Source organism: Mastacembelus armatus, chromosome 5 (genome assembly GCF_900324485.2).
Source record: "Mastacembelus armatus chromosome 5, fMasArm1.2, whole genome shotgun sequence".
NCBI classification, from domain to species: Eukaryota; Metazoa; Chordata; class Actinopteri; order Synbranchiformes; family Mastacembelidae; genus Mastacembelus; species Mastacembelus armatus.
In genome coordinates this window covers 18,772,228-18,796,744 of record NC_046637.1, presented here as the reverse complement: position 1 = coordinate 18,796,744, position 24,517 = coordinate 18,772,228, and the positions used below count along the sequence as shown (strand labels likewise).

The following is a 24,517-nucleotide window of genomic DNA, read 5'->3' as shown; positions in this document are numbered from 1 at the left end:
GCATGCACAGTGGTGGTCTAATACTTCACTTTCTCATTCCTTTGGATGTAGAAGAATGTTACACAAATGGTACATGAAGTGATTTGGCCAAACATTACACAAGCAACAGGAGCTCAGGTACATTTTAGCCTGAAACCCTGAGAATAACAAATACCAGGGAATCAATTAACACATGTCACTGATAAATTGTCCCCAATAAAAAATAAAACTCATCAAAGCCCAAGTTGTCATGGCAGCCTGTGCAGGTGACAGCGTTTTGAGATGTGAGCCAGTGAACCCAACAAAGGCTTCACACCAGTCCAGGCGCTACTGATCAAAAGCACCACTTCTGCAGGCTGAATAGTCCCACACAAACACAGACACAGAGAAAATGATGCTATTATTTCTCCACTGCTCTCTAATGTAGATGATGCAAACAGGCTGCCCACTCTACTGGCATGATTTTGATCCACTGTACCTGTGTATGATCGTCATTCAAATGTTCCCTCTCTCATCTCTGTGTTGTTTAAAATGTGCTGCAGCAATTAGCCTGTGAGGACTATCAAGCCCCAAAGTGTTCAATGTGATATTTCCACATAAGTTGTAAAATAATACAAAATAATCAACCGACGCATTGCAAAATCATTGCACCATTCTTTCCAGTTACACAGTTCATGTTTTACAACACTTTTTTTTTTTCAAAACACAAGGTTGGCATGTTACAGCATACTTCATGGTAGGCTGTACGTAGCAAAAATGAGAGACTAGTCACTAGTCACGAAAACCTGTAAATCTAGATATTAAAAACTCAGATATCCAACACAACCTGTCCCTTTTTACCAGTGACAGCCAAGACACTATGAGAGCAATTCAAACTATCACTCAAAAATATTTGGATATGTATTTGTTAAAGGAGCACATGAGGTAAAAATATATAGGTTGTTGTAAATCTAAAAAAAAAAAAAAAAAAAAAACTGGCAGAAATAACAGGTGTCATTCTGCTGTAGTTACGCATTTACAAATCAGGTCACACATTACTTCCTTCCTGTATAAAAATAGATCTTCAACAGTAACCTCAGTAGGTTTTTGTTCAGCGAAGTGTAATCCATAGTGACATCGTCCAAAGTGAACAGGTTGAGAAACTGCCGACTTCTATTCTAACGCAGACCCATCACTCAATCTCGATATAAAACAGCTCTCTACAAGTGAAAGGTGTGACAGGATTTAAAGTGAATTTCTCCTTTATTGAGTATTGAGGGAGAGGCAATCTACAGTGGTTTGACACCAACAAGTCATTTATACAGATGACCAACATTACTAATAGTCAGAATACTGTTCTCTACAAAATACAATATATCTGTTACATACATATAATGCAGAGGCAAACAGCAAGACGCAACAAAGGAGCATTAAATTAAGAGTAAAAACATGAAAATTTCAACATTCAGTACAAGTTAGGTCGTATTTTCAATTCTGTTCTATCTGTAGGTGTTGTGATGCAGCACAACAGAGGTTTGAAAAGTGCAGATTCGCTGGCCTCTGATCCCTCGGCATCACACGTTTGTTTAGATAAAAACTGGAAGAGAGAAATGGAGTTCTCAAAACAGATACTCCTGGTGCGTCTACACAGCAAAGACAAATATTGACAGCAACATGTACATATTTTAATAACCTAAACACCTGGTAAGAGGAATGTGTGGAATGAAGTCTCAACAGAAGAGACATGATGACATTTAATTTACTCACACATACCAGATTAAGCTGGACCAGAGTTCAGAGCCATGCATTTATTCAAACCCTGGCTGTTTGCTAATTTTAACCTGTCTGACTGAAGACAAAATTCAGCCTGTATACCAGCTGTGTACTGGGGAGAATGATAGGGGCTTGAAGTTGGGGGTTGGACGAAGGGTTCGGGCCAACATCAGGCACTTCTGCAGATGGACATCGATCCTCGCCCACCTCAGTATTTTGGGTTAAGGGCAAGGACGTCACAAAGCAGCCCAAACACACATACATAACGTGGTAGTGTGTGTGTTGGTGCTCATCTGAGAAAGACACACTGGTGGAGCCCAGTAGAAATATCAGCAGAGTAACCCCGCTGTTCAGCAGGCTGCCCTCATAATCAAACTATCTCAGCCAGAGACTCACACATCGTCAGCTCTGACCTCCTGCACTCCCCTCTTAGCTTCCAGCGAGCCTAAATGACGCCACAGATTCAGAGCTTAGTCAAGGTTTTAGGTTTGTCCTGAGAAACTACTGCCCTGCAAAGTGAGCTGCTGGAGATGAGGCTGAGTTTGAAGGTTGACTGGGAACTAAGATGGAAGTGGAGCAGTGGGAGAGTCTAATTGTGAAAGCAGCCTGCTAAACAAGCAGGGTTTAGCCTCAGCAGCCGGACTGGGTGATATCGCCGCCGGAGCTCTTGGTCACGTCCAAAGTGGTAAAGACCTAAAAGATAAGCGTATCACAAGTCAGGCAGTGCAGCTGTGCAATGTCTACTTAAAAAGACCTTAACAGTCATACAGAATTTATTTAGTTTCAGAAGAAGACATGAAGCAAAATTTAAAAAGTAATGTAAATCAAAGAAGAGGCACTTGAAAAATGTAATGTGCTGCAATTAGCATCATACATTAACATAATGAGTGAGTAGTGTAGAGATCTTAAGGTAATAGAATTAACTAAGCCAATTAACGCACAGCATGCAGTCGGAAACACAGTAAATATAAATTCAGCTTAACAGCTGCAACATACTGATCACAAATGAACACTTCCAGGCATTGGCTGTTTGTAGCCTGATCAAATCAGTACAGTACAGAGCAGGAAATAACTCAGCAGGATACTGGGATTCATGAAATTGGCAAAGCAAATCAGTGAGCATTGGAGAGCTTTTGTTTCACAGCTATACTATAGTTAAAAATCACACAGTGGACTGATAGGACATCTAAAAATATACAGCATGTTAGCCACTTCATTACACAATATATTGCTTCCATTAATATTTTGTTATATACTCTGACCTGGAACAATACCACACCTGGTTCCACAAAGACATTGTACACTACCGTACAGTATCTTTTGTTTTGTTCTAACATTTGTCTGATGCATGTTAAACAAGTTTGACAAATACAGATGAATGAGTTTTAAATGTAACAAGTTTGCCAGCTACTCTCAGACTAAGAAGTATACTGTGTATGGCACAAAAAAAAAAAAAAAATACTACTAAGGGTTTTTATATTATTACTGTCCCAGTAAACTATTATTGCAACACTGGACATTTTTCCATTTTTGAAGCATTAAAGAGCCTTAGTGGTTTGACGTGACTGCTTGATCATATTTTTGGATCTAAAGCATTTACCTCTAATTTCTGACAAATTTGTCTTAATTAAAGCTGCAATATACAAGGACTGCAAAAAAAAAAAAAAGAAGCTTGCACTAATGTGATCCATCCATAGTGAGCTAATATTAGCTTGAAGACTCTCTGAGTGGAGTACGAGAGCAGGAATGCACTGAATTGGCAGAGCCCCTCCACCCCTGACTTTGGCCTTCTGACTAGTTAGATGGACGAAGATCAATCAAAAACTTTAGGAGGGAATATCTGTGCAGAGCTGCCAAGCTTTTCAGTGAGTCTGTGTTACAGAAGCCTCTCCATATTATTACAGTCACATAGTGTAGTTTTAATATAGTCAAGACCTAAACAATTTTGTGCAGCACACAAATTTAGATGCATATTGGAAATCTGATTATTAGTCTAAACTAAGAGTCAAAGTCTGTTCTTTTGTGTATGAAACCATTCCCTGCGAGCTTGACTGCACACCACAAAAGCATGAAAGGTAAAATAAACACAGCTTCCAGCAAATAAAGACAGAGCTGTCTTCTTACCTCAGCACAGGTTGGGTGGATGCCAATGGTGGAATCCAGCTGCTCCTTTGTAACTCCACATTTCATTGCTGCACCAAAGCCCTGAGTCACCTCTCCTGCATTTGGCCCCAGGTAGTGGAACCCAATGACTCGATCCTACAGTGTGACAGCATAACGACAACAACGACATAAACATCAATCCTGTGACACAACAAGGAGCTCAAGCTGTTCGTTACTAGTCTTACAAATTTTAATAATCTTACATTGTCCAGTTTATTGCAGATGATCTTTGCGTAGCATTTGTTGTTATCCCTGCCAGGCACAGTGAACTCCAAAGGCCAGAACAAACTGTGGTACACCTGAACATACAGACCAGAAACAATGATGGTCCCAGGTAGTGTAAACAGCAATCAGCTCCATTTTTAAAGCAATGAATACCATCAGTTCAGTCTCAGCCAGATTTTAAAATAATATAATGAATAATACATTAAATAAATCAACCATGTCTGCAACTTCTTCTAAATGTTAATAGATAGAAAGTAAAAATATGTTGCTCCAATAAATCTGCAGTCAATGTCAGTGTACTAAGGAGCCAACTGTAAAGCATATATTTTCAGACACTGCCAACCTGCATGTACAAACAAGTAGGAGCCAACACATAGCATTAATTCAGGCTGCAGGCAGGTACCTGATTAACATCATAGTATTTCCTGTTTATTTATTATTCCCCACATCATGCTACTGCAGACTAAACTAATCCATGTGTATGAATTATCAATTAGTCAATTCAAATTATGCGGATGTGGTTAACCTGAGAGTCATCAATATATACATACATGTTTTTAGTTGCCTTTATCTGATTATGTGTCTCTATTCATTTTCTTAGATAGACATTTTATTTGAGCCAGTCACAGGGTTCACAATCAGGTGAATGAGAGCTCATACATTATTCAGATGACTGTATGCATTACCTCAACGTCCTGCCCGTAGATCTCAATGGCTCTCTCCTCTGACAGACCACAGGAGCCATACTCCAGTGGGGTAAAGACTGTTGTGGGAACATTGATGTAGTCACACTGTAAAACACAGATAAATAACTAATGTTGTTAAGGTAAAGATAGCCTCCTACGTCACATCATAGTCAAGTGAAAAAAGGAGAGTGGAACATTTGACATAAATTCATGATGTTTCTGCAGGTCTACAGAATAAGTGCCTATTAATACTAATATACCTTGACTGTTGATCCCCCATACAGGCGCCGTGCCAGCAGCTTGCCAGCCTGGATGGCTACAGGTGTCAGCTCCCACTTGCCTTCTAAAATGTCTCCAATGGCATAGATGTGAGGAACACTGGTCTGCTCTTCATCATTTACTGGAATTTTTCCATTCCTGTTCCAGAGAGGTCAGTGAGCATAGTCATATCATTCTGACTATTAAAAATCACAGAAAGAAAAAGATTATCAGTACACTACATATTTAGCCTAAGAAACAGCAGCAGCGGCCTATCCATCACTGGAAATTTGGAACTCAAATTAACCAACTCTATGGTTGACAGAATGGAGAGAGGAGCAGTATTCATGTTTATATTCCTCTGTCCAGGGTGTACCCTGCCTCTTGCCCAGTTTTATCTGGGACTAGCTACAGCACTAGTGCAACCCTGAAGGACAAGCAGTAGATAATAGCTGGATGGATGGATGTGGATGAGCATATTACAAACTATACAGCAACAGAATGAGCAAACCTACTGAACCCATTGGCCCTAAGACTGTGTGTCTTAGAATACTATAGTCATAAGACTGGGGCATATGACTCAGAGCACTCTTTTAAGCTGGCCTCATGTTGTCTTAATCCCTGCTGGCCTCATAGGACAAACCAATCATTCACAAAACAACCTCAACCACAAAGGAAATGCTAAATTAACACTGGAAAAAAATGTCAAAGTAAAGAATAAATAAAGCAGACAATGCAACATAATGACATCAGGATGAAAAACCTGATAGATTCTTTTATTTTCCACCATTAATATGTGCTGACACACTGTGTAAGAGCTTTCCCAGTTTACTAACAAGACACCCCTCCTTTCTCCCTACTGAATTCTGCATTTACACACCACCCCTTAAGTAAGCCATGAGCCAGTAGTAAATGCTGAATCACCATGATAAATGCTGAATCACCATGACCATGATTGTACCATGAGTTTTAAAGGAACAGGGTGCCACATGTAAAGAAATGAGCATATGTATTAAATGGAAAAAAGGACATATAGTGAGATAATAAACTTACTTGGGGTTGACTTTGACCCCTGCCTTGTCCAGGCCAATTTTCTCTGTACATGCATCTCGGCCCACTGCTACCAACACCTGAGGAACAGAGTGTTCAGTTTAAACAAAGTCCTCAACCAGTGGGAGTTTGATGTGCTGTATTTGAACAGTACTGGCTAAATCTAAAAAACAAAGAAAAGGAAAGTGGCATTGCATTATAAAGGGCCTAGTTGTTTGAAACTGATGATTTCCACTCTTAGCTCCTTTTACAATAGTATTAAGCCTCTGGGTTTCCAGGCCAAATGGCCCCAGACAAAGCATAGTATCCTACAATGTAAAACGAGTTAAGAGAATTACGAAATAATCACATACAGTGTTGTACTCTCCCTCGATGATCTCGTCGGTTTCTGTGGACTTCGCTGTCACTTTCAGCTTGCCAGGAGTGCCTGCCTCCAGCTCCTCTATCTAACACAGGAGAGTCAAAGAGGAGGAGAGAGAGAAAAAAAAAAAAAAAAAATCTGTGAGCTGACAGAACTTGGGATGCAAAACAGTAAGAAGATAAAACTGGTCACATGCTGATCATTCTGTTCACTACCTGTTGCTAGAAACACAGGCTTCTTTAAGTACGACAAAATGTTTAAATCAAAATCTCTCTTAAAATAGTTAAAAAACACATTCAGAATGCTCACGTTTCCACTGCAGCTAATCAAAACAAACAAGTTCACTTTGCCAGATAGTATGTTAGTTCAGTACGCACACACACCTTGATAGGGACATATTGGCGGAGGAACTTAACACCATGCTCCTCCATGTGTGCTCCAGCACGGTTGGCCATGTCTTGATCGAAGCCCCTCAGCAGGATGGACCGGACCATGACAGTGACATCAAGACCCAGGCCAGCCAGAAAACCTCCACACTCCAGGGCCACGTATGATGCCCCCACCACCAAGGTCTTTCCCGGGCAGTAGGACAACGAGAAAAGGTCATCACTATTGGACAAACACATACACAGAAGAGGTCAAACAGTGTAAACAGAGTACAACATGAAGCTTTAGGAATATTTAGCTTGCAACTCTAACTTAACTGTCCATTTGCTTCTTTGTTGTTTGTCTGTTGTGTCTACACAACTACATTTGGATTGAGGCTTTGTGGGTGTACTGCGCAGCATGTAACCTTTTGAAGGTTTCCAAAACAGCAGCATAATCACCAAAGAAACAGAACACACATCTTACATCACAGCCTCCTGCAGAGGATTTAAGTGTCTTGATCATTAAAGAGTGTTTTTGTGTATTCACAGGACGGACACACACACACACACACACACACACACGCACACACACACACACACACACACACACAAAACCCACCTTCTCATTTTTCTGGCTAAACTATAGCTCTAAATGGGGCTTCCATTAACAGCATGTTATTAGATAGCACTCACGGTGTTATATTCATCATGTACTTGGCACTATGCACTGACCTCGTGATGCAGTACTCCTTGTCTCCAGGGATGCCCAAGTAGCGTGGTCTCTCACCTGTAGCTAAGACAAATTTAGCTGCTGTGTAAAATGTCTCCTTCCCTCGTTTGTTTGTTGCCTGTCAGAAAACAAAGCAGGAACTCTGATATATTATTGAAGCAAATAGTACAAAGCTGTTATTGTAATAACAGCGTATGCTTAACACTGCTAATACACACTGTTTGCATCACCATCCAAACTGTCACAGCTAAGTTGCAAACATTGTACCTGAAGGCCTTTACCCTAATCTCTGGAAAGGTCAACCATATATCCATGAATTCCACCCTGCCAACCTTCAATCAGTCTGTCAAATGCAACACCAGAGACAATACAATCTCAAACCTCTTAAGCAAATGTGAATAATGCATACAGCTCCTCACCACTCTCTCCTCTTCAATCTTAATATAATTTAGTACACCTCTTGCTGTTTTAAGACAATAGACTGGGAAGCGGTCTGTGAGTCACAACAAGACACTGACAATCATCCCATATTTTTTTTTACTGACTAGTATCACACCTTCATTGAGCACAAACCTAAAACCTAAGCCCAATGTGGTTATATGTCAGCTGTCATGCAAGTGCCGTTAACGGAGAGTACAATTTACAGTACAAGTACTGTAAAATGCCTGCAGTGTGAACATATTTTAAATTCGAGTACAAAACCTGTCCACTAGACAGCTGTAATGCCTGCAATGAGAGCATTTTATGAGGAGGTAGTAATAAAGCTATGCTCAATACCACCAATGTGTTAGCTAATCTAATCTCAACTAAACTGCAGTCTTACGTTCACCTGTATGAACACACTGAAGGTTTCTTTATATCACTAGTAACCATTTACCTTGATCTTGTGCGGTTCAATGAACTCTGCATAGGCATTGACATAGTTGACATCCTTGTCTCTCAGTGCCACCCTGTAGCCCCAATTCAATGAGCCAATGTAGTTGTTCACCGCAGTCTTCATTGTTTCCCAGTTGTGTTTTACTGAGGATAATAAGAAAGACACCCATCAATGGAATGACAACAAGTGACTACTGAAAAGGTTTGCTTATGATTTACCGCTGCAAGCTGTAATGTGACTCTGGGTTGTTGCTCTGAGCCCTCACCTGTCTCGTCAAACTCCCAGCCGAACTTGCGTGCATCCTGCATGGCTGTACTCAGCATGGCTGTCTGGTGCATGAGCTTCTTGGGAATGCAACCCACGTTCACACAAGTTCCACCAAGACCTGATCATCACAGCCAGAGCACATTACCCACACATGGAAATGGTCAATTTACATCACATATATATATATCTAATTAAGTTTGTGAAGTGGAAGTATCTTACCCCAGGTGGTTCCTTTTGGTGTGGGCACAACATAGTCCAGTACCATGACCTTCTTCCCCAATGTAGCTGCCTCCTGTTGTCGACAGAGTCAATGTTACTGCAACATTACATACCATTGTAATTTACCAATAGCTTTCTACACTATACATGCGCAATTAGATCATGGCTAAAACAACTGTTGCAACAACTGCACAATGTACCAAGAGCCATTACAATGAAGTTACAACAGCCAATGCTGCATAAAATCCAGCTAATCTTGTCACCTTTGAGCAGGCCAGGCCACCAGATCCACCTCCGATGACAATCAGGTCGTAGTCATAAGCTTCATTCTCTCCATTCAGTAGCTGCTGCAGGCTACCATCTTTATGGGCCTGACTCAATCACAAACAATGCCGGTCATGTGGCGATAATATTCACGATCCATTTAGAAATACTATAACAAAACTCTGATGCAGCTTTCTCTTAACAGTGGTTAATGATTTCAGATACCCCAGTACAAGTATGGTTATGTTGATGCCAATCCATTCATTGTTCCACCATCTCACACAAATGTTTTCCATCTTTGTTTTAGACTTATGTGATAGTAAATTAAGGTTCTTTGGGTTTTGGACTGCACACAGCAAAAATTAAGTCTTTTGCCACCATTATGAATTTTAATTTGAAACACAAATTAACAGTTTCAGTTTAAGCACAACTGTGTTGACCTGACAAAACAATCAATAGTAGACATTGCCTCAGATGGCAGTTTCAAATCAGTTTTGTAGTTACATAAACCTATTTCACTGTAAAAATAATCCCTAAAACAATCATTAGATGCAATCCCACTGAGAATACATGTTTGCTGTCCTCAAAAACCTTATGTGGTGATGTTTTGACTTCATTTCAATTAGGCACACATCACTAATTGAATCAATGACTGCACTTGAGTTATAAACCAATTACTCCATGCACCAAAAGCATAATTGATACAGAGCAGTAAACAATACTTACACAAGCTGCTGTCAGATCAATGCTAAAATTAAGGTTCATCACAACATCTACACTTCTGTTTTATTATCAGCTCATATGATCCAGTGCAATACACTGAATATTACTATATTCTATGGCTTAAAGGGAAAAACATACTGTGCACATCATTTTATTGCAGAACACTGACTTGAGCTTCAAATTTTGAATGAACAGGCTTATTTGTACCCATCTGAACAAGCCATGTGACTAGATAGATTTTATAGCAATGATGTAATATGTATGTAGAAGATATGCCACATTTCCAGTGATGCACAACACTACAAGCACCAAATAAGTAGGCAGTCAAATAGACAGACATCTGTTCCTTACCTGCATTGTTTTGTCACAGCCACCAACGTGTGTCTTGTTGATGAAGACATTAGGAACAGTTTTCTGACCGGTCATCTCAAGGAGCATCTCCTGGTAGTTGGGTCCATCATCTGGGTAGAGGAGTTAATAGAGTTAACAGGGTTGTGTAATGCGAATTGTTCCATCAATATAACTGCTTTTAATATGGTGATATGACAATGCTTTTAATTATTACTGAGTAATTGACAATACACCAATATATGCATACATGTTAAGAAAATATGCAATGATATGAAATTTTGATTTACTAGGTTCATTATCTGTATTAGCAAACATCTGAATCTCTTCTTCAATAAAAAAAATAACAGAGGCTGTGCTCAAATAGGCAACCTTTTTAAAATCTGGATGTATTCAGAATAACCCACTTTCACCAGTCACTGTTTATTAATAACACAAACAGCACTGTTGCCATTGTTATCTGCAGTTTAATATATCCACAAATGCATAAGTTTAACTGCAAATCAGATCTTTGCTTCAGGAATCCTGTTGATTTTAATGTAGCCCAGCACTGGTATAATCTAGACTACCATCTGTTGTAAAAGCTGGACTGTAATGTCAGTTCTGCAGCTGTCCACCAGTTGTGCGAGGGAATCCAGTATGAAAATGACGTTTGACTGTTGGGAACTTCAGCTTTAATGTTAAACACTGTCAAATTTCCTCTTTGGGGTAAACTTTGCCACACACATTATTTCACACAAGTACTGTCAATCTAGCTAAACCTGGCAGCTACAGTGCTACATACCAATTAACTTAATCCTCAACTTTTGTTCTTATCAACCCTGTTCTCATTCATTATTAGGTGTGTCCATTCCTGAATGATCAATCATCAATATCTGCACATACAACCTACAACACAACAGCTGAGAGTGTGGCAGATGTCATCTTGGCAATGCAAAGCAGAGAGGTTGGAGTTCACTATGGCAGCAGACCAAGATATCTCCAGTGAGTGACTCAGCATGTTTTGTGCTGCTGCAGAGGAGCAGCACAGTCTGGGATATATCCACATTACTACTGCCATATCACAGAGCACATGTCAAACACATTGGCAGAAGACTCTAAATTAACTTAAGCATTAACAGGTCTTTAAAATACATTTGTTATATTTGTAGCAAATGTTTAGAAAATAGTAGCAAATGGTAGGGAACCGCAAAGCAGAAAAGGGTACACAGGAAATATTCAACATGCACAACAAATGCTCATTAATATACATTACGTCTAATGTTAAATTTACTAAACACATAACAGAGGTGAAGCTCTTTAAATTATTAACATGCACTCAGAGAGAGGTAAACATATTTCTGACTGACTTTTTGGCAACTGCTTTTCCATTATGACTAAATTTTTACTAATTTACCACAACTGTCACAACTTTATTTGTTCAAGTCAAGGGCAATCACATTTGTAGAAGGCTGATGTTTGCTTTTGTTGGCAAACCTCCCCAAATTATTAGTGAAATGTTTTAATGTTGCCTAGCATTTATTGGTTTATAACACACTATGATGCATTTACGGTAAGATAAGGGCTTTAGCAAGCGTTAACTAGTGCAGGTTACAGTAATTGCCAGTAACTTATTACAACATGACATTCAACATTTTGCTTCTGCTGCAATCTGAAAGGAAAACAAAAAAAAAAAAAAAAACTTCTCCATCTTACCTAGGAGGTCCAGCTCCACCACATTACACTCGACTTTCAGCTCTTTGAACAGGTCTTTCACCTGAAAAACACACACACACATTTTCCTCAATCATGTGCCGTGCTCTCTCCAACTGAAGATCAACAAAAATGAGCCTTATCTAATTTATATCTGTAAAACTCTTAAAATTGCTTCAACTTACTCACACAAAAATGAAGGACTTCACAATTTTAATTTCATATTAATCATCAAACACGAATTTTTCAATACAAAAATACAATATTAAAATAAGTAATAAGTTAGCTAACACCCACTACGCCTCATTTATTTTGGCGGACAATGGAATTTAGCTACAAGAACCAAATCGTAGCTAAAAGTGAGGATTTTAAAAGGGATCAAGTGCTGATTCCTGAACACGATGTGGCCGAATTGACACCGAGATAACACCCGAAGTCTGACTAAGGCTAATTAGGAGTTAGTCAGCTATTAACTATAAATTATATAACTACTCTAAGAAGTCCGACTACACTCAGATAAACGACTAACCAGACTGTTCACTCGGTAAATTAGATGTTGACCAGTCGTCAAACGAATTGACGGTAATTGTTTTATAGTATTTGTCGACAATAAAGTCACAAATCGACTTTATAATGAACAGCCATTCAAGCCGGAGTTTCATTTATGCAGCAAAGACGAGCCAGCAATTAGACCGAGCCCGTGTACTTCGCAGAAGAAGATAGAAGTTTCCGACTGGCGTAGCGTGAAGCCAGACTGCCTTCTTCAACAAAGACCTTACCTTTACACAGTACGGACAATAGCTTTTGCTGAAGACCATCACTTGGTTGGAGTCAATGAGCTGCTGTATGCGAGATTTTAGCTCGTTCTTGCCAGTGTCATTTTCAACGGGAGGCATTTTCAAGGTATTTCCGTCTGCCTGCGCAAGGCAAGCTTCAACAGACGGCTAACTAGAGACTGAAGAAAAACACAAATAAAGTCACTCTTTTTTTAGCTACACGCCAAAATGTTTCTTCAGCTCCTGGTCTTTCCCCCAAGTGAAGCCACTGGAAAACAAAACCCGGCTAGCCTCCTCTGCTGTCAGCAGCTAGTCTACCAACCGCGCCAAACGTCTTTACCATTTCTTGCCTTGCTACTTTGGGTGCACTCGATCATAATCACCGAACTCGCCGCTTATCGCGTTGATAATCATTGTCAAGTGGAAGGACTCCGCCCACACTGACAGTGTCAGGCTACAAAACGTACCAACCCACAAATACGTCACAGGGTTGTCTTTTTATATGCCATAATAAGCGCAAATCGATTCCCCACGTTGTCTCGTTGTGTTTAAACCAAAGTGTTTGTTAAATGTTTGTTTACTTAAAAAAAAACTTATGCTATTTAGGCGACGATGACCGAAATAAGGTACACACTAATCGTAAAGTAGGAAAGAAGTGAAGCACAGAATAGCATGTTTGTACTCAAGTTTAGTACATTAATAGTATCAGAACATAAAGTAGATAAATGATGTGGCAGCATAAAAATATTTGCATATTGTACTAGTCTGACGGATGGTCAGTGAGCAACTAGTCGGTTATTTGGCGCCATCTGCGGTAAAAAATAGTGCATGACAAGTAGGCTTACAGGTGCACTGTGTGCTTCTACACAGCTGTTAGCTGCTTCCTACGTGTTACGCTTTTCTCCCGAGTCTATGTCTATAAAGTATGTCTCATTATCATTACGGTATTTTATTACCTGTACACGCAAACCTAGTTTGCTGACAAAGACAACACACTATGGGACTCATGTGATCTTGAAAAACTGTTACCAGAGGGCACAGATCGCAGCTAATGCATCTAAAGTGAATTGCGACGTGATATTTTCAATCTGACTTTGAGCAAAGGGCATTCCAACAGGAGTAGGCTTTCAGTTAGAGGGATTCGCAGGATCAATTAAAAAACACTACTACTACTACTACTACTACTACTACTACAACAACAACTACTACCAATAATAATAATAGTAAAAATAATGATAATGGTCTCTAACATGAAAAACTGCTCCACTTGCCATAATTCGATTTGACAGCATATTTCATTGGACTCGTGTCCAGCGTGTGTAAATGTTTTTGTATCAGGCTCAGACTGGGAACACTGGCCAACACAGCAAAAAGGACAGCTCAGCTCACCAACAGCCTGATGCATTGCGGTATCAGTTTCAGAGTGAAGAAATCCTGCAGAAACTGTTGTGCAACTTTGAATTATACGACATTTACAATAGGCCGACAAGAGTTGAGAAGCCATAACGTACAAAGCCTAGAACAATCCTGTATTTCTAACGTGTCCAGGAAAGCTCAATATCTGAGGCACATTTGAAAGCACCATCAGCTCCTGACCCTGGTCAGCCCGTGCTCACGTCACGGTGCTGAATCAGGAAAACGTAATTTACGCACATAATTTTCAGGTGAGTGCCAGGATGACTTCCACCTTTACCGGATTGCTGATAGTGGAGGGGAGTGGAGGGGAGTGGAGGGCAGTTTTGCAACGGTGTAGACGACGTTTTCTTTTCCACAGATTGCGACACGTAGAAACAGTTGTCAATAATTCCTTTAACAAGTTTGAACAAGAGCAAGGTGGTGGTGATGATGACAATGTGAAGGATTTCGCTCCAGGTTGGGCTGATCTCTACCTGGTTGTGTAGGCCTGTATGTATGTGTATGTGTATGTGTATGTGTGTGTGGGTGGCCACCCCTGCCTAGACATTTGTACTGTTGCTCCACCTCCATCAACGCCTTGAACTGAAGTCGGAGTTCAGCCAGGCACTTTCTCGAGAGGAAGCAGACGTGAGGCGGATTTTACGCTCAGTGAGGAGAAACCCAGAGAAAAGTGACGATGGCAGAGAATAAAATGGGTCCAAACATCCAGGCTGGAGCTGGATTCCTTGCCAAACGGGTCCAGAAGTCTTTGAATCGAGCTCAGGAGAAGGTGAGCAAAGGAAGTCAACTTCACTAGAGTCAGTTCATCTGAAAAACTGTCCGCTAGAAGCATTGTCATTATCCTGCTAAGTTATCTGGGCTTGCTTTGTTAACTATCCTGTGACGGCATAACCTGAAAAGGAGATCTGCTGTAATGTAAAGCAGAATCCCACACAGTTCAGCTTTGGAAACACAATATGAAGCATGCGTCAAGGGGCTGTGGCCAGTAGTAGAACGCATGGCCCCTAACGGGGAGTTTCATGAGAAAAGTAATTTAATTTCACTATATTTGAGAAAATTGGCAACCTGCATAATTCCTACTAGTGGCTTATTTGCTCATAAAGATGTTCTCTAGCTTCTGCCCTCCCAACATGTTCCCGTTATCTGGGTCTGTATCAAGTTGTAACACATAATGAAATGTTCCAAGCTGAAAGGATACAGTCAAGTCTTGTTGCAAGTGCAACTGAATATCCCCCAGATGAAGTTTGACAACTTGTGATAAAAAGACAGTATGAGAAAAGCAGCACTCCATCTGCACTGGTCACTGGACAGGACCACGCACAACTTGCTCTGAGCCCTGTCTCCTGCGTGTTACTGTCTGTTTTGAATGACGGCCACACTGTTATGCTGATGTGTTGGTAAAAACAGCATAGCTTAGAGTGGTGTAGTACAGCTGTGTGCGGACACAAAACCTACCACTTCCTGTCTGTGCACTTCCTCTACGCTTACTTTCGCAAAGTAGTGGCCGACCTGTTTGATTCCACCTCAGAGCAGCGACTTGCGGTGTCTTGCTGGGGATTTCATATACTCTGAAGTTGTGATACTAAAGCCTCACTTTGGGGATTCAGTTTCTTTTTTTTTTTTTATTAACATGGAAAATGGGAGGATAGACATGACAGTGTAACCATTGTTGCATATTTAAATGTCATAAATGAGTCACTGTTTCAAGCAGCTGCACGCAGTGGATTGTGGAGAGCCCTGTAAGAATTAGTAGCCACCTGTGTCTGCTTGAAGTGATGCACAGCAGTATGTGGTACTTTACGTGAACCAGTAAGTCTGCGTATGAATAATAGTGCTGGCCAGAATTTTCACCCATATCAACATCCCCCGTGTAACTTGTTGCAGATGTATTAATATCAGCATGGGTGGACTTATAGTACGGAAATGTCAGACTAGATTTGTGTTAAAAATCTTTTTTTAAGTGCTCTTTTTTTGTAAATCAAGGCCTCTCTGTTCCTGAATGACAACAAACCTACTTTGGTATTTCTGTGCTGCAGTTTCTTTGTACTTATTGACAAAACATATTCACACATACGCTAAATCTGCAATATGTTGGCCGATAATCTATCGGCTAGTAATCATTTCTGATAGAAACCTGTGTGTGTGTGTCTAATGTTGAAACTGTTGTCCTCTGTCAGGTCCTTCAGAAACTGGGCAAAACCATGGAGACCAAGGACGAACAGTTTGAGCTATGTTTCCAAAACCTCAACAAACAGCAGGTACACCAGCACGACAACTTTTCAGGAAAGGTCTCTCTAGAGCTTGATAGTGGTCCTTTGCCATTCATGGTTAGACTCAAAGGCCATGTCAAGCCTGCTAAAACCGCTCATTTTATCCCACTTTACATAAATCTCCTGTCAAAGTACTGAAAAAAATTGTTTTTGTTGCACTGCAATGCCAACCCACAAGTTCAGACAGTTAACTTGCCCTTGAAAACAGGAAATTCTTCAAACAAGACGCACTTATCTCTCTTTTCACTAAATAGCAATTAGTATCTCTTCTCTGTATCTCTCCACAAACATCACTTTTGGTTCTAAAAGAAAACAACATACCCAGTTTAGTCATTAAAAAGATAAAATCCACACTGTGTCTTTTGTAACTGGGGAAAAAAAACTTTCTTCTTTCGTTCTTTTTACAATGTGAAAGGTAAATTTAGCAGCAGTAAAGTGGACCCTTACTCACAGTAAGACTTGCAGAGGCTTTTGCTGCTATAGGTCTGGTATGATCAATAGCTTCTGTGCTCCTGGTAGGTAATATTTGATAGCTATTGCTGTAAACTGTAGAAAAAGTTAATGTGGTCTGCTGACTCCATAGCTTTTTTTTTTTTTTTGTAATGGTGTGACTGTTACACAGTTTAGGATTCATCAAGATCTTGTAAATCACAATATCCAAACGTTAGGCCAACGTTATAGATTTAGGTTGTTCAGGGCTGAGTGTTTAATGCAACAAATATAGTACACATTGCTGGGAAACTGATGAGGAACAGAGACAGGAAGTCTATGTGCTGACAAGGAGCTACTTTCACTTCACCACCACCATCACCACATCAAATATTATGCTCGTTATGTAACTTAAATTTAACATTTTTGCTCAGATTGTGTTGTGTTTGTGCATTATATGCATCTCAAAACTTAATGCAGGAAATAACAGCCTTCAATTCACAAAAGAACATTTGACTTGATCATTTTAATTTAAGGAAATGATGAAGCATGGGTGGCCTAGATCGCGCATAGCGATACTGTTCCTGAGTGTCACTGAACCTATTTTATTGTTGTGCTTCTGAACGCAGACCGATGGCAGCCGTTTGTTTAAGGATGTCAAAGCCTACTACACAGCAGTGAAAGGTATGTTCTGAAATACCCAACATATACAGACATACCCCACAGTGCTAAGAGAACCCCACTCTTTCATCCACCAAATAAAAGGGAAGTGAAGTTCTCCTATTTTTGGAGCCTGTGTTGACTTTTGTAATTCTGTCTGCATTGCCAGTTAAAATCCTGCAACAAGAAACAGCACAGAAAGCATAGTATGTATGAATCATGAGCAAGAAACCATCGTGTTTCTGTTGTTGTTAGCTGTTGCTCCTACATTTTCAGGAAACCATTGTTGTTCTAACCTTCTCATTGTGGGTGGTGCAGTAGAGCCACAGACCTTAAAAACAATATCACCACCACACTGGTCTTTGTGCTGTTAATGCTAGATAATAAGTTGATCCATGTGAAATCATGATTACTGTGTTAGATTTAGTTTTTGTTGATGCAGTTTGTTGCCGTTTCCCACAGCCGTGCATGAGACGTCTAAGCGGTTGTCCCAGACATTGCGTGACATTTATGAACCAGACTGGAATGGAGTGGAGGACCTTGCTGTCATCACAGAAGTAAGTTTCAGGATGTGTTTTTGTTAAGGTTTAACTGATAATTTGACGAAATCTATAAGTCAAGTGTATGTTTGGGAAATTTGGTTTCACAGAGTTGGTTTATTAAAGAAGCCTGATCTAAGTTGTCATGGAAATATTTATTTTCAGATTGGTGGGGTCTCACTTTGCCAACAACAAAAATGTTGTTTTTTTTTTTTGTTTTGTTTTATGGCCCTTGACATATTATATCATATAAAATAAAAAAAAAAAACCTGGTAAAGAGAGGCCTACAGATTCAGTAGCAAAATTATTCTTTTGGGCATCTTCATGAATTAAAATCCTGTATTTGCTCTCCTGTTAATAGTTGCAGTGGCTGAAGAATTAATTTGACTTGAGCACCATGAGAGTCCAACTGCTTAAGCACCTTGCTGTATACACTCACTGGCCACTTTAAGTACACCTGTTCAATTGCTTAACAACACAAATAGCTAATCAGCTAATCACGTGGCAGCAACTCAGTGCATTTCGACATATAGATGTGGTCAAGACGACTTGCTGAAGTTCAAACTGAGCATCAGAATGGGAAAGAGGGGGTTTAAGTGACATGGCATGGTTGTTGGTGCCAGACGGGCTGGTCTGAGTATTTCAGAAACTGCTGATCTACTGGGACTTTCACACACAACAATCTCTAGAGTTTGCAGAAAATGAAAAAGAGAAATTAGGCAGTGAGCAGCAATTGTGTGGACAAAACTGTCTTGCTGATGTCAGTGGAGAATTCGCAGACTGGCTCGAGATGATAGAACGGCAACAGTAACTCAAATAACCACTCGTTACAACCAAGGTAAGCAGAATACCTCTGAATGCACAACACATCAAAGTGGACGGGCCACAGCAGCAGAAGACCACACCAGGTGCCACTAATGTCAACGAAGAACAGGAAACTGAGGCTACCATTCACACAGGCGCACCAAAACAGGACAATAGAAGATTGGAATAATGTTGCCTGGTCTGTTGAGACTCGATTACAGCTGCAACATTCAGATTTTAGGGTCCGAATTTGGTGTAAACAACATGAAAACATGGATCCATACTGCCATGAATCAATGGTTCAGGCTGGTGGTGGTGATATAATGGTGTGGGGATATTTTCTTATAAAGGAAAGGAATACGTATAAATAAAAGGAAGTATTTATCTATCTATCTTGGCACACTTTGAGCCCCTTAGCACCAATTGAGCATTATTTAAGTGCCACAGCCCACCGTAATATTGTTGCTGACCTTGTCCATCCCTTTATGACCACAGTGTACCCATCTTCTGATGGCTACTTCCAGCAGGATAATGCACCATGTCACAAAGCTCAAATCATCTCAAATTGGATTCTTGAACAACAATGAGTTCACTGTGTTCCAGTGGCCTCCACTGTCACCAGATCCCAATCCAATACAGCACCTTTCAGATGTAGTGGAATGGGAGATGATCATCGTGGATGTGCAGTTGACCAATCTGCAGCAACTGCGTGATGCTATCATGTCTATATGGCCCAAGATCTCTTGAGGAATGTTTTCATTCCTTGTTGAATCTGTGCTATGAAAAATTAAGGCAGTTCTGAAGGCAATAGGGGGTAGCAAGGTGTACGTAATAAAGTTGCTGGTGAGTTTATTAGTTATAGTGAGTGGAGCTTTTTATATAGTGTATTTGAGGAATAGTTGACTCCCTGAAATAATATTTGTGGCTTGGTAAAAGCTATTTAACAGTCAGTAAAACTTGCTGTTTTTCTCAGAGTGAAGACTTGCTGTGGAATGATTATGAAGAGAAACTAAATGACCAGCTTGTCCGCACAATGGAGAGCTATACAAGCCAGTTCCCTGAGGTCAAGGTAACCTGATGCTGGTATCAGTTCCTGCAAAACTGCACACAAAAATTTCTGATTACATGTGGTGACATGATCACTCAAATGCGAGTACTTAATAGGAGTGTCATCTGCTTTCCAGGAACGAGTTTCTAAACGTGGTCGCAAGCTGGTGGACTACGACTCAGCACGCCACCACCTTGAGGCATTACAAAGTGCTAAAAAAAAGGATGAAGCCAAAATAGCAAAGGTAACGTAAGCATTAAAGTATGTACGTTATTTAAATGCAGAATGTTGGCTCATCAGCCTGTAAAAAAACATCTACTTTCAAATCCTTTTTAACAGGCAGAAGAAGAGTTCAACAAGGCCCAGAGTGTCTTTGAAGAAATAAATAATGAGCTGAGGGAGGAGCTGCCTGTTCTCTTTCAGAGGTATGGTTGCTCATTACCAGAGACAAATAAACATTGTTCTCTATTACTGGAATATTTCATATTAAATATTGATTTTCGATTCAAGCACGATTTTTTTTTTTTTTTTTTTTTTTTTTTTTTAAATCTGGGGGGTTTCTTGCCTATGTCAAATAGCACAGTGGGTAGATGATAGGAATAAAGTGAGGAAATATCAGATATGTAAATGTGTGTTCAATGATGCAATCAGTCAAAGAAGAACTTTGATCCATTTTCTAGCCACTCTAGAAATTTACAACAAAACAACTGAAGTTGACATGTTTGTGACTTGAGAAGTTCATGTGGGCAAACTATCTCTGTGTCTGTAGCCGTATAGGTTGCTATGTGACGGTGTTCCAAAACATATCAAGCCTGAGAGATGTCTTCTACAAAGAAATAAGTGTGGTAAGATATGACACAGACCTCTTGATTTCATCACTCTCATACTAATAATGTGAGGTTTATGCTGCTGGTAAAACCTGCAATGACAACAGCTGTATTGTTGCAAGTTGTGTTGTTTAAGTAGCATTTTGTTTTGCAGCTGAACCATGAGCTTTACAATGTGATGACGAAACTGGAGACACAACACTCTGGAAAATCTTTCATCATCAAGGGTCTGAACAGGTGGAGTAGTTGTTGCACATTTTCTAATCTGTGGTTACAGTGTTTCAAACAACAAATGTCATGTCAAATAAGAAGATAATATACATACGTAATGCTGTCTAGCTGCTATTTCTGTTCTGAATACTGGTGCTTTAATGAAATCATCTCTTTTTTGGCTACTCTGGTTGACAAAACCTATAAATCTATTCAAGTCTAAAAATAACATATGTATGCCTTCTTCAACTAGCACTTCCGGGAAGTCAAAGAAAAGAAAGTCCCTAAATATCTCCAATCCCATTCCCTGCAACACAGCATTCCCAGCCGACCACGTCTCAATCCATTCCTCCAACCAAAACGGAAAAGATGCTGCCCCCTCTTCCCCTGCCAATCGACCTAAAAGCATCTCTGAAGAAATCAACTTACCAGAAGAAAGCAGCTTCTCATCCAAAGATGTTAACTCATCAGACTCAGATCTCAGCTCCAGCGGCACCAACACACCTAAGAGGCAGTCACTATGTGAAAAAGAGAACAGCAACAAGAGCACAGGAGGTGAATGTCCAGAGCATGCAGATGCCGAGGCTGATGTAGACGCAGAAGCAGAGTTTGCTACAAACCAGTCAGATGACTCTGGGGTGGGAGTCCCAAAGTCAGAGGCTGCAAGTCATGAAGTACCCACTCCCTCCGATTCTCCAGACAGTGATGCCCTACAGACTCCTGAACAGGAGAATGTAAATGACCTTTCATCAGAGGACTCCAAACCCAAACCTGAACCCATTCCTGCCCCTCGCATCTCTTTCTGCTCCACAGACAAACGCTCCCTCTTACCTGCTGAGGAGCAGGAGAATACAGAGGAAGAAGCAGTCAACCAGGATACAGCTGCGTCAGGTGATGCCTCCACTTCCCACGGTCCACCTGGCTTCCTCTATAAGGTACAATACTTTGTTGCTTCACTGAATATTTTGTATCACCTGAATGTGCAGCTTTTCTCAGTTATAGAGCTTTACAGGAAGTTTCAGCTTACTGGGTCTATCTTGCCCACAACGTTACTCTTTTGGTCCACTCACTACTCTTGTAGTGCTGTTTTCATTAAAGGCAGCAGTTGCAGTGACAAAATGCTGCATAAATCTACTGCTCACTGGACTCACATATTTCCCAAAGGAACCAAAACAGAGCTAAGTGAATATCAGAGTTATATTTACAATGTGGCCAGAAACATAACTCCATATGAATAATAAAGGTATTTTGTAACTGCTGGATGTGAATATAGACAGCTGTTAGCTATCAAGTGTTCACAACTTGTTTCTGCTGAAAAACCCTGTTTTGCATAGTGGTATGGTACAACTCAACCAGGACAATCAGAGAATGAAAAAAAGAGTTGGTTCATCTGAATTACAAAAAGAAAATGTGAGATGCTTCTACTGAAAACTAACAGCATTTTAAAAAAATATTTTCATTGTCCTAAGATTGCTATGAAAATTTGTCATGTGATCTACTCTGTACTGAATAATAGTTTACAGTATACAGGCTAGTTTTTTTTTTTAAAATAGAAATTTAAAAATTTGTAAGCATCATAAACAAAACTCATCTGCTCATCTGTCAAACCTGTAAAGTGTTATAGTATGAATGAACTGGCCTTTTAATGGTAACTAACATCATGTTGCCCAGTATTAGCTTTCATTGATGTGTCCTGTGTTTTACACCAGGGGGTGGCATTAGAGAGCCATGCAGCTTCTGAAGCAGGTCTGCTCCAGTTTGAACAGGGAGACATCATCCTGGTACTTTCTGACACTCAAGAGGTTTGTGTGTGTGATCTTGTCTCCTTTCCCATGCTACTTTAGAGATAGAAAACGACATGCACAGTGAGAGATTTCTACAAAAGAAAAATCAAAGGAGCAAATTAAGTGGTACTAATAAGGATAAAACTAGCTGCTATCTGGCTAAAAAAACATAACTGGTTAAAAACTGGTTTGTCACACTAAAAGAAAATTCACAAATTTATTCACAAATGATCTAATCAGAGGTTCGAAAAGCCTCCGTAAGATCTTACATGTTTTTGTTTCTTATATCAGGAAGGCATGGTGAAGGGGATCAGGGAGGAGAGCTGGAATGAGCACCAGGATCTAGAAAATCACTCTGGGATCTTCTTGGAAAAACTCATTCAACCTGTCCAGGCAGAGTGAGATAATGGTTACTCCTCAGTCTGTAATATTTTCTTCCACCACATAACAGTTATGGTGACTCACACATAGACACACACACCCACACACACAGGGAGTGAACCCATATGTTTTGGGTGCAGAAGCTGTACAAACAGATGAGCACAAGTCCCACGTGGTTACTCACATGCTATGATGTTGCAACTTGTGGAACAAAAGTCGCTGAGCTGCAGAACATTTTGTAAGAGACATTTGGAAATGTTACAGTATTTTGATTTTTGTATTTTCAAAGTATTTTAATGAAGCACTGTGAAACAAATCCTCTTTTTATATATGCTATTATCTTGTGTAAAATTTCTCAATAAAGTTCCAGAATGATGTCTAACATGAATTTTGAATGTAGCAATATTTTGTATTGTTCCAATTTGTTTTTTCAGCTGGATTTCCAATAATAGAGGCATAGACAAACAGGATGTGCATTTTGTAAATAAAAAAAAAAATGTTTCTTGAAGTCTGCAGATAAACAGCCTGACCTTGAGAAAAGAAAACAATGATTCACTATAATGGAATGTGAAAATACTCTAAAGACCTGGAAACTGGAACATGCTGACTGATTTAACTGACAGCAGTATATGGAAAAGAGGACTGTCTTGTACCAAGCTGAGGCTCACTTCACCTAGTCTGGCAGTTCTACTGTGTGTAAATGAGAAACTGAAGTGAGTCTGACCAGTCTATGCACAGACATACTGCAGCCAGCTGGGCAAGGAGATAACACAAATGGAGCATTAAAGGACAAGACATGTAACGCTGCCACAAGGCCTCCCTATAACACAGGTATTAATGGGTCTACAGATTGCTGCAATCTGCTGCTGCCTGTAGAATAGGATTTGGTGTGGTTAAAGTAAGGACAAACAGCTGGAGCTGTCAACACTCTCTCACTCCAGCAATTGGTTACTACAGCTGCAACTTCCTATGTATCCAAAGGAGCAACAAAAGGCAGTATCACATACTTACAGCCCATCTTACCATTATCTATACCACATATTCCTGTCAGGGGTTGCTGGGAAGCTGGAGCTAATCCCAGTTTACTTTGAGCAAGAGGCAGGGTACACTCTGGACAGATTGCAGTTTATGACAGATAAACATAATCACACCGACAGGGAATTTAGAGTCAACGTAACCTGGCTAAGGATAAACCATACACAGCTGCACAGTAGTAAAAGTACAAATAATAATACTCATAAGTAGCCAAATACATTTGAAGTAACGAAAGTAAAAGTACTCAATGGCACATCTCACATTACTGTATATTATGTTACTGGATCATATTTACTGATGCATTGTATCAATTTAATGTTGCAGTCAGTAAAAGTGGAGCTAACGTTAACTAATATATATGCTTATGATTAGATTT

At 40.0% G+C, this 24,517-nt stretch overlaps 2 protein-coding genes across 2 annotated transcripts; one reads left to right on the top strand and one right to left on the bottom strand.

Annotated features, from left to right (window-relative positions):
* Positions 1-1,197: 1,197 nt before the first annotated feature.
* txnrd3 (thioredoxin reductase 3) lies at positions 1,198-13,103 on the bottom strand. Its single transcript, XM_026306686.2, has 16 exons — positions 12,742-13,103; positions 11,966-12,026; positions 10,274-10,383; positions 9,199-9,306; positions 8,936-9,008; positions 8,715-8,834; positions 8,450-8,592; positions 7,575-7,690; positions 6,858-7,083; positions 6,467-6,559; positions 6,117-6,193; positions 5,066-5,222; positions 4,806-4,910; positions 4,098-4,193; positions 3,856-3,990; positions 1,198-2,424 (listed from the first exon to the last, which is right to left on the bottom strand). Exons 1-16 carry the CDS (start codon positions 12,856-12,858, stop codon positions 2,362-2,364), a joined length of 1,800 nt encoding a protein of 599 aa, XP_026162471.1. The 5' UTR covers positions 12,859-13,103; the 3' UTR covers positions 1,198-2,361.
* A 1,522-nt stretch (positions 13,104-14,625) lies between these two features.
* Positions 14,626-23,495, top strand: bin2b (bridging integrator 2b). The gene is made up of 12 exons (XM_026307455.2): positions 14,626-14,923; positions 16,332-16,412; positions 17,483-17,537; positions 17,976-18,070; positions 19,830-19,925; positions 20,041-20,148; positions 20,244-20,329; positions 20,674-20,749; positions 20,886-20,968; positions 21,195-21,876; positions 22,651-22,743; positions 23,017-23,495. The coding sequence occupies exons 1-12, from the start codon at positions 14,831-14,833 to the stop codon at positions 23,125-23,127; spliced, it is 1,659 nt and encodes a 552-aa protein (XP_026163240.1). The 5' UTR covers positions 14,626-14,830; the 3' UTR covers positions 23,128-23,495.
* The last annotated feature ends 1,022 nt before the right edge of the window (positions 23,496-24,517 follow it).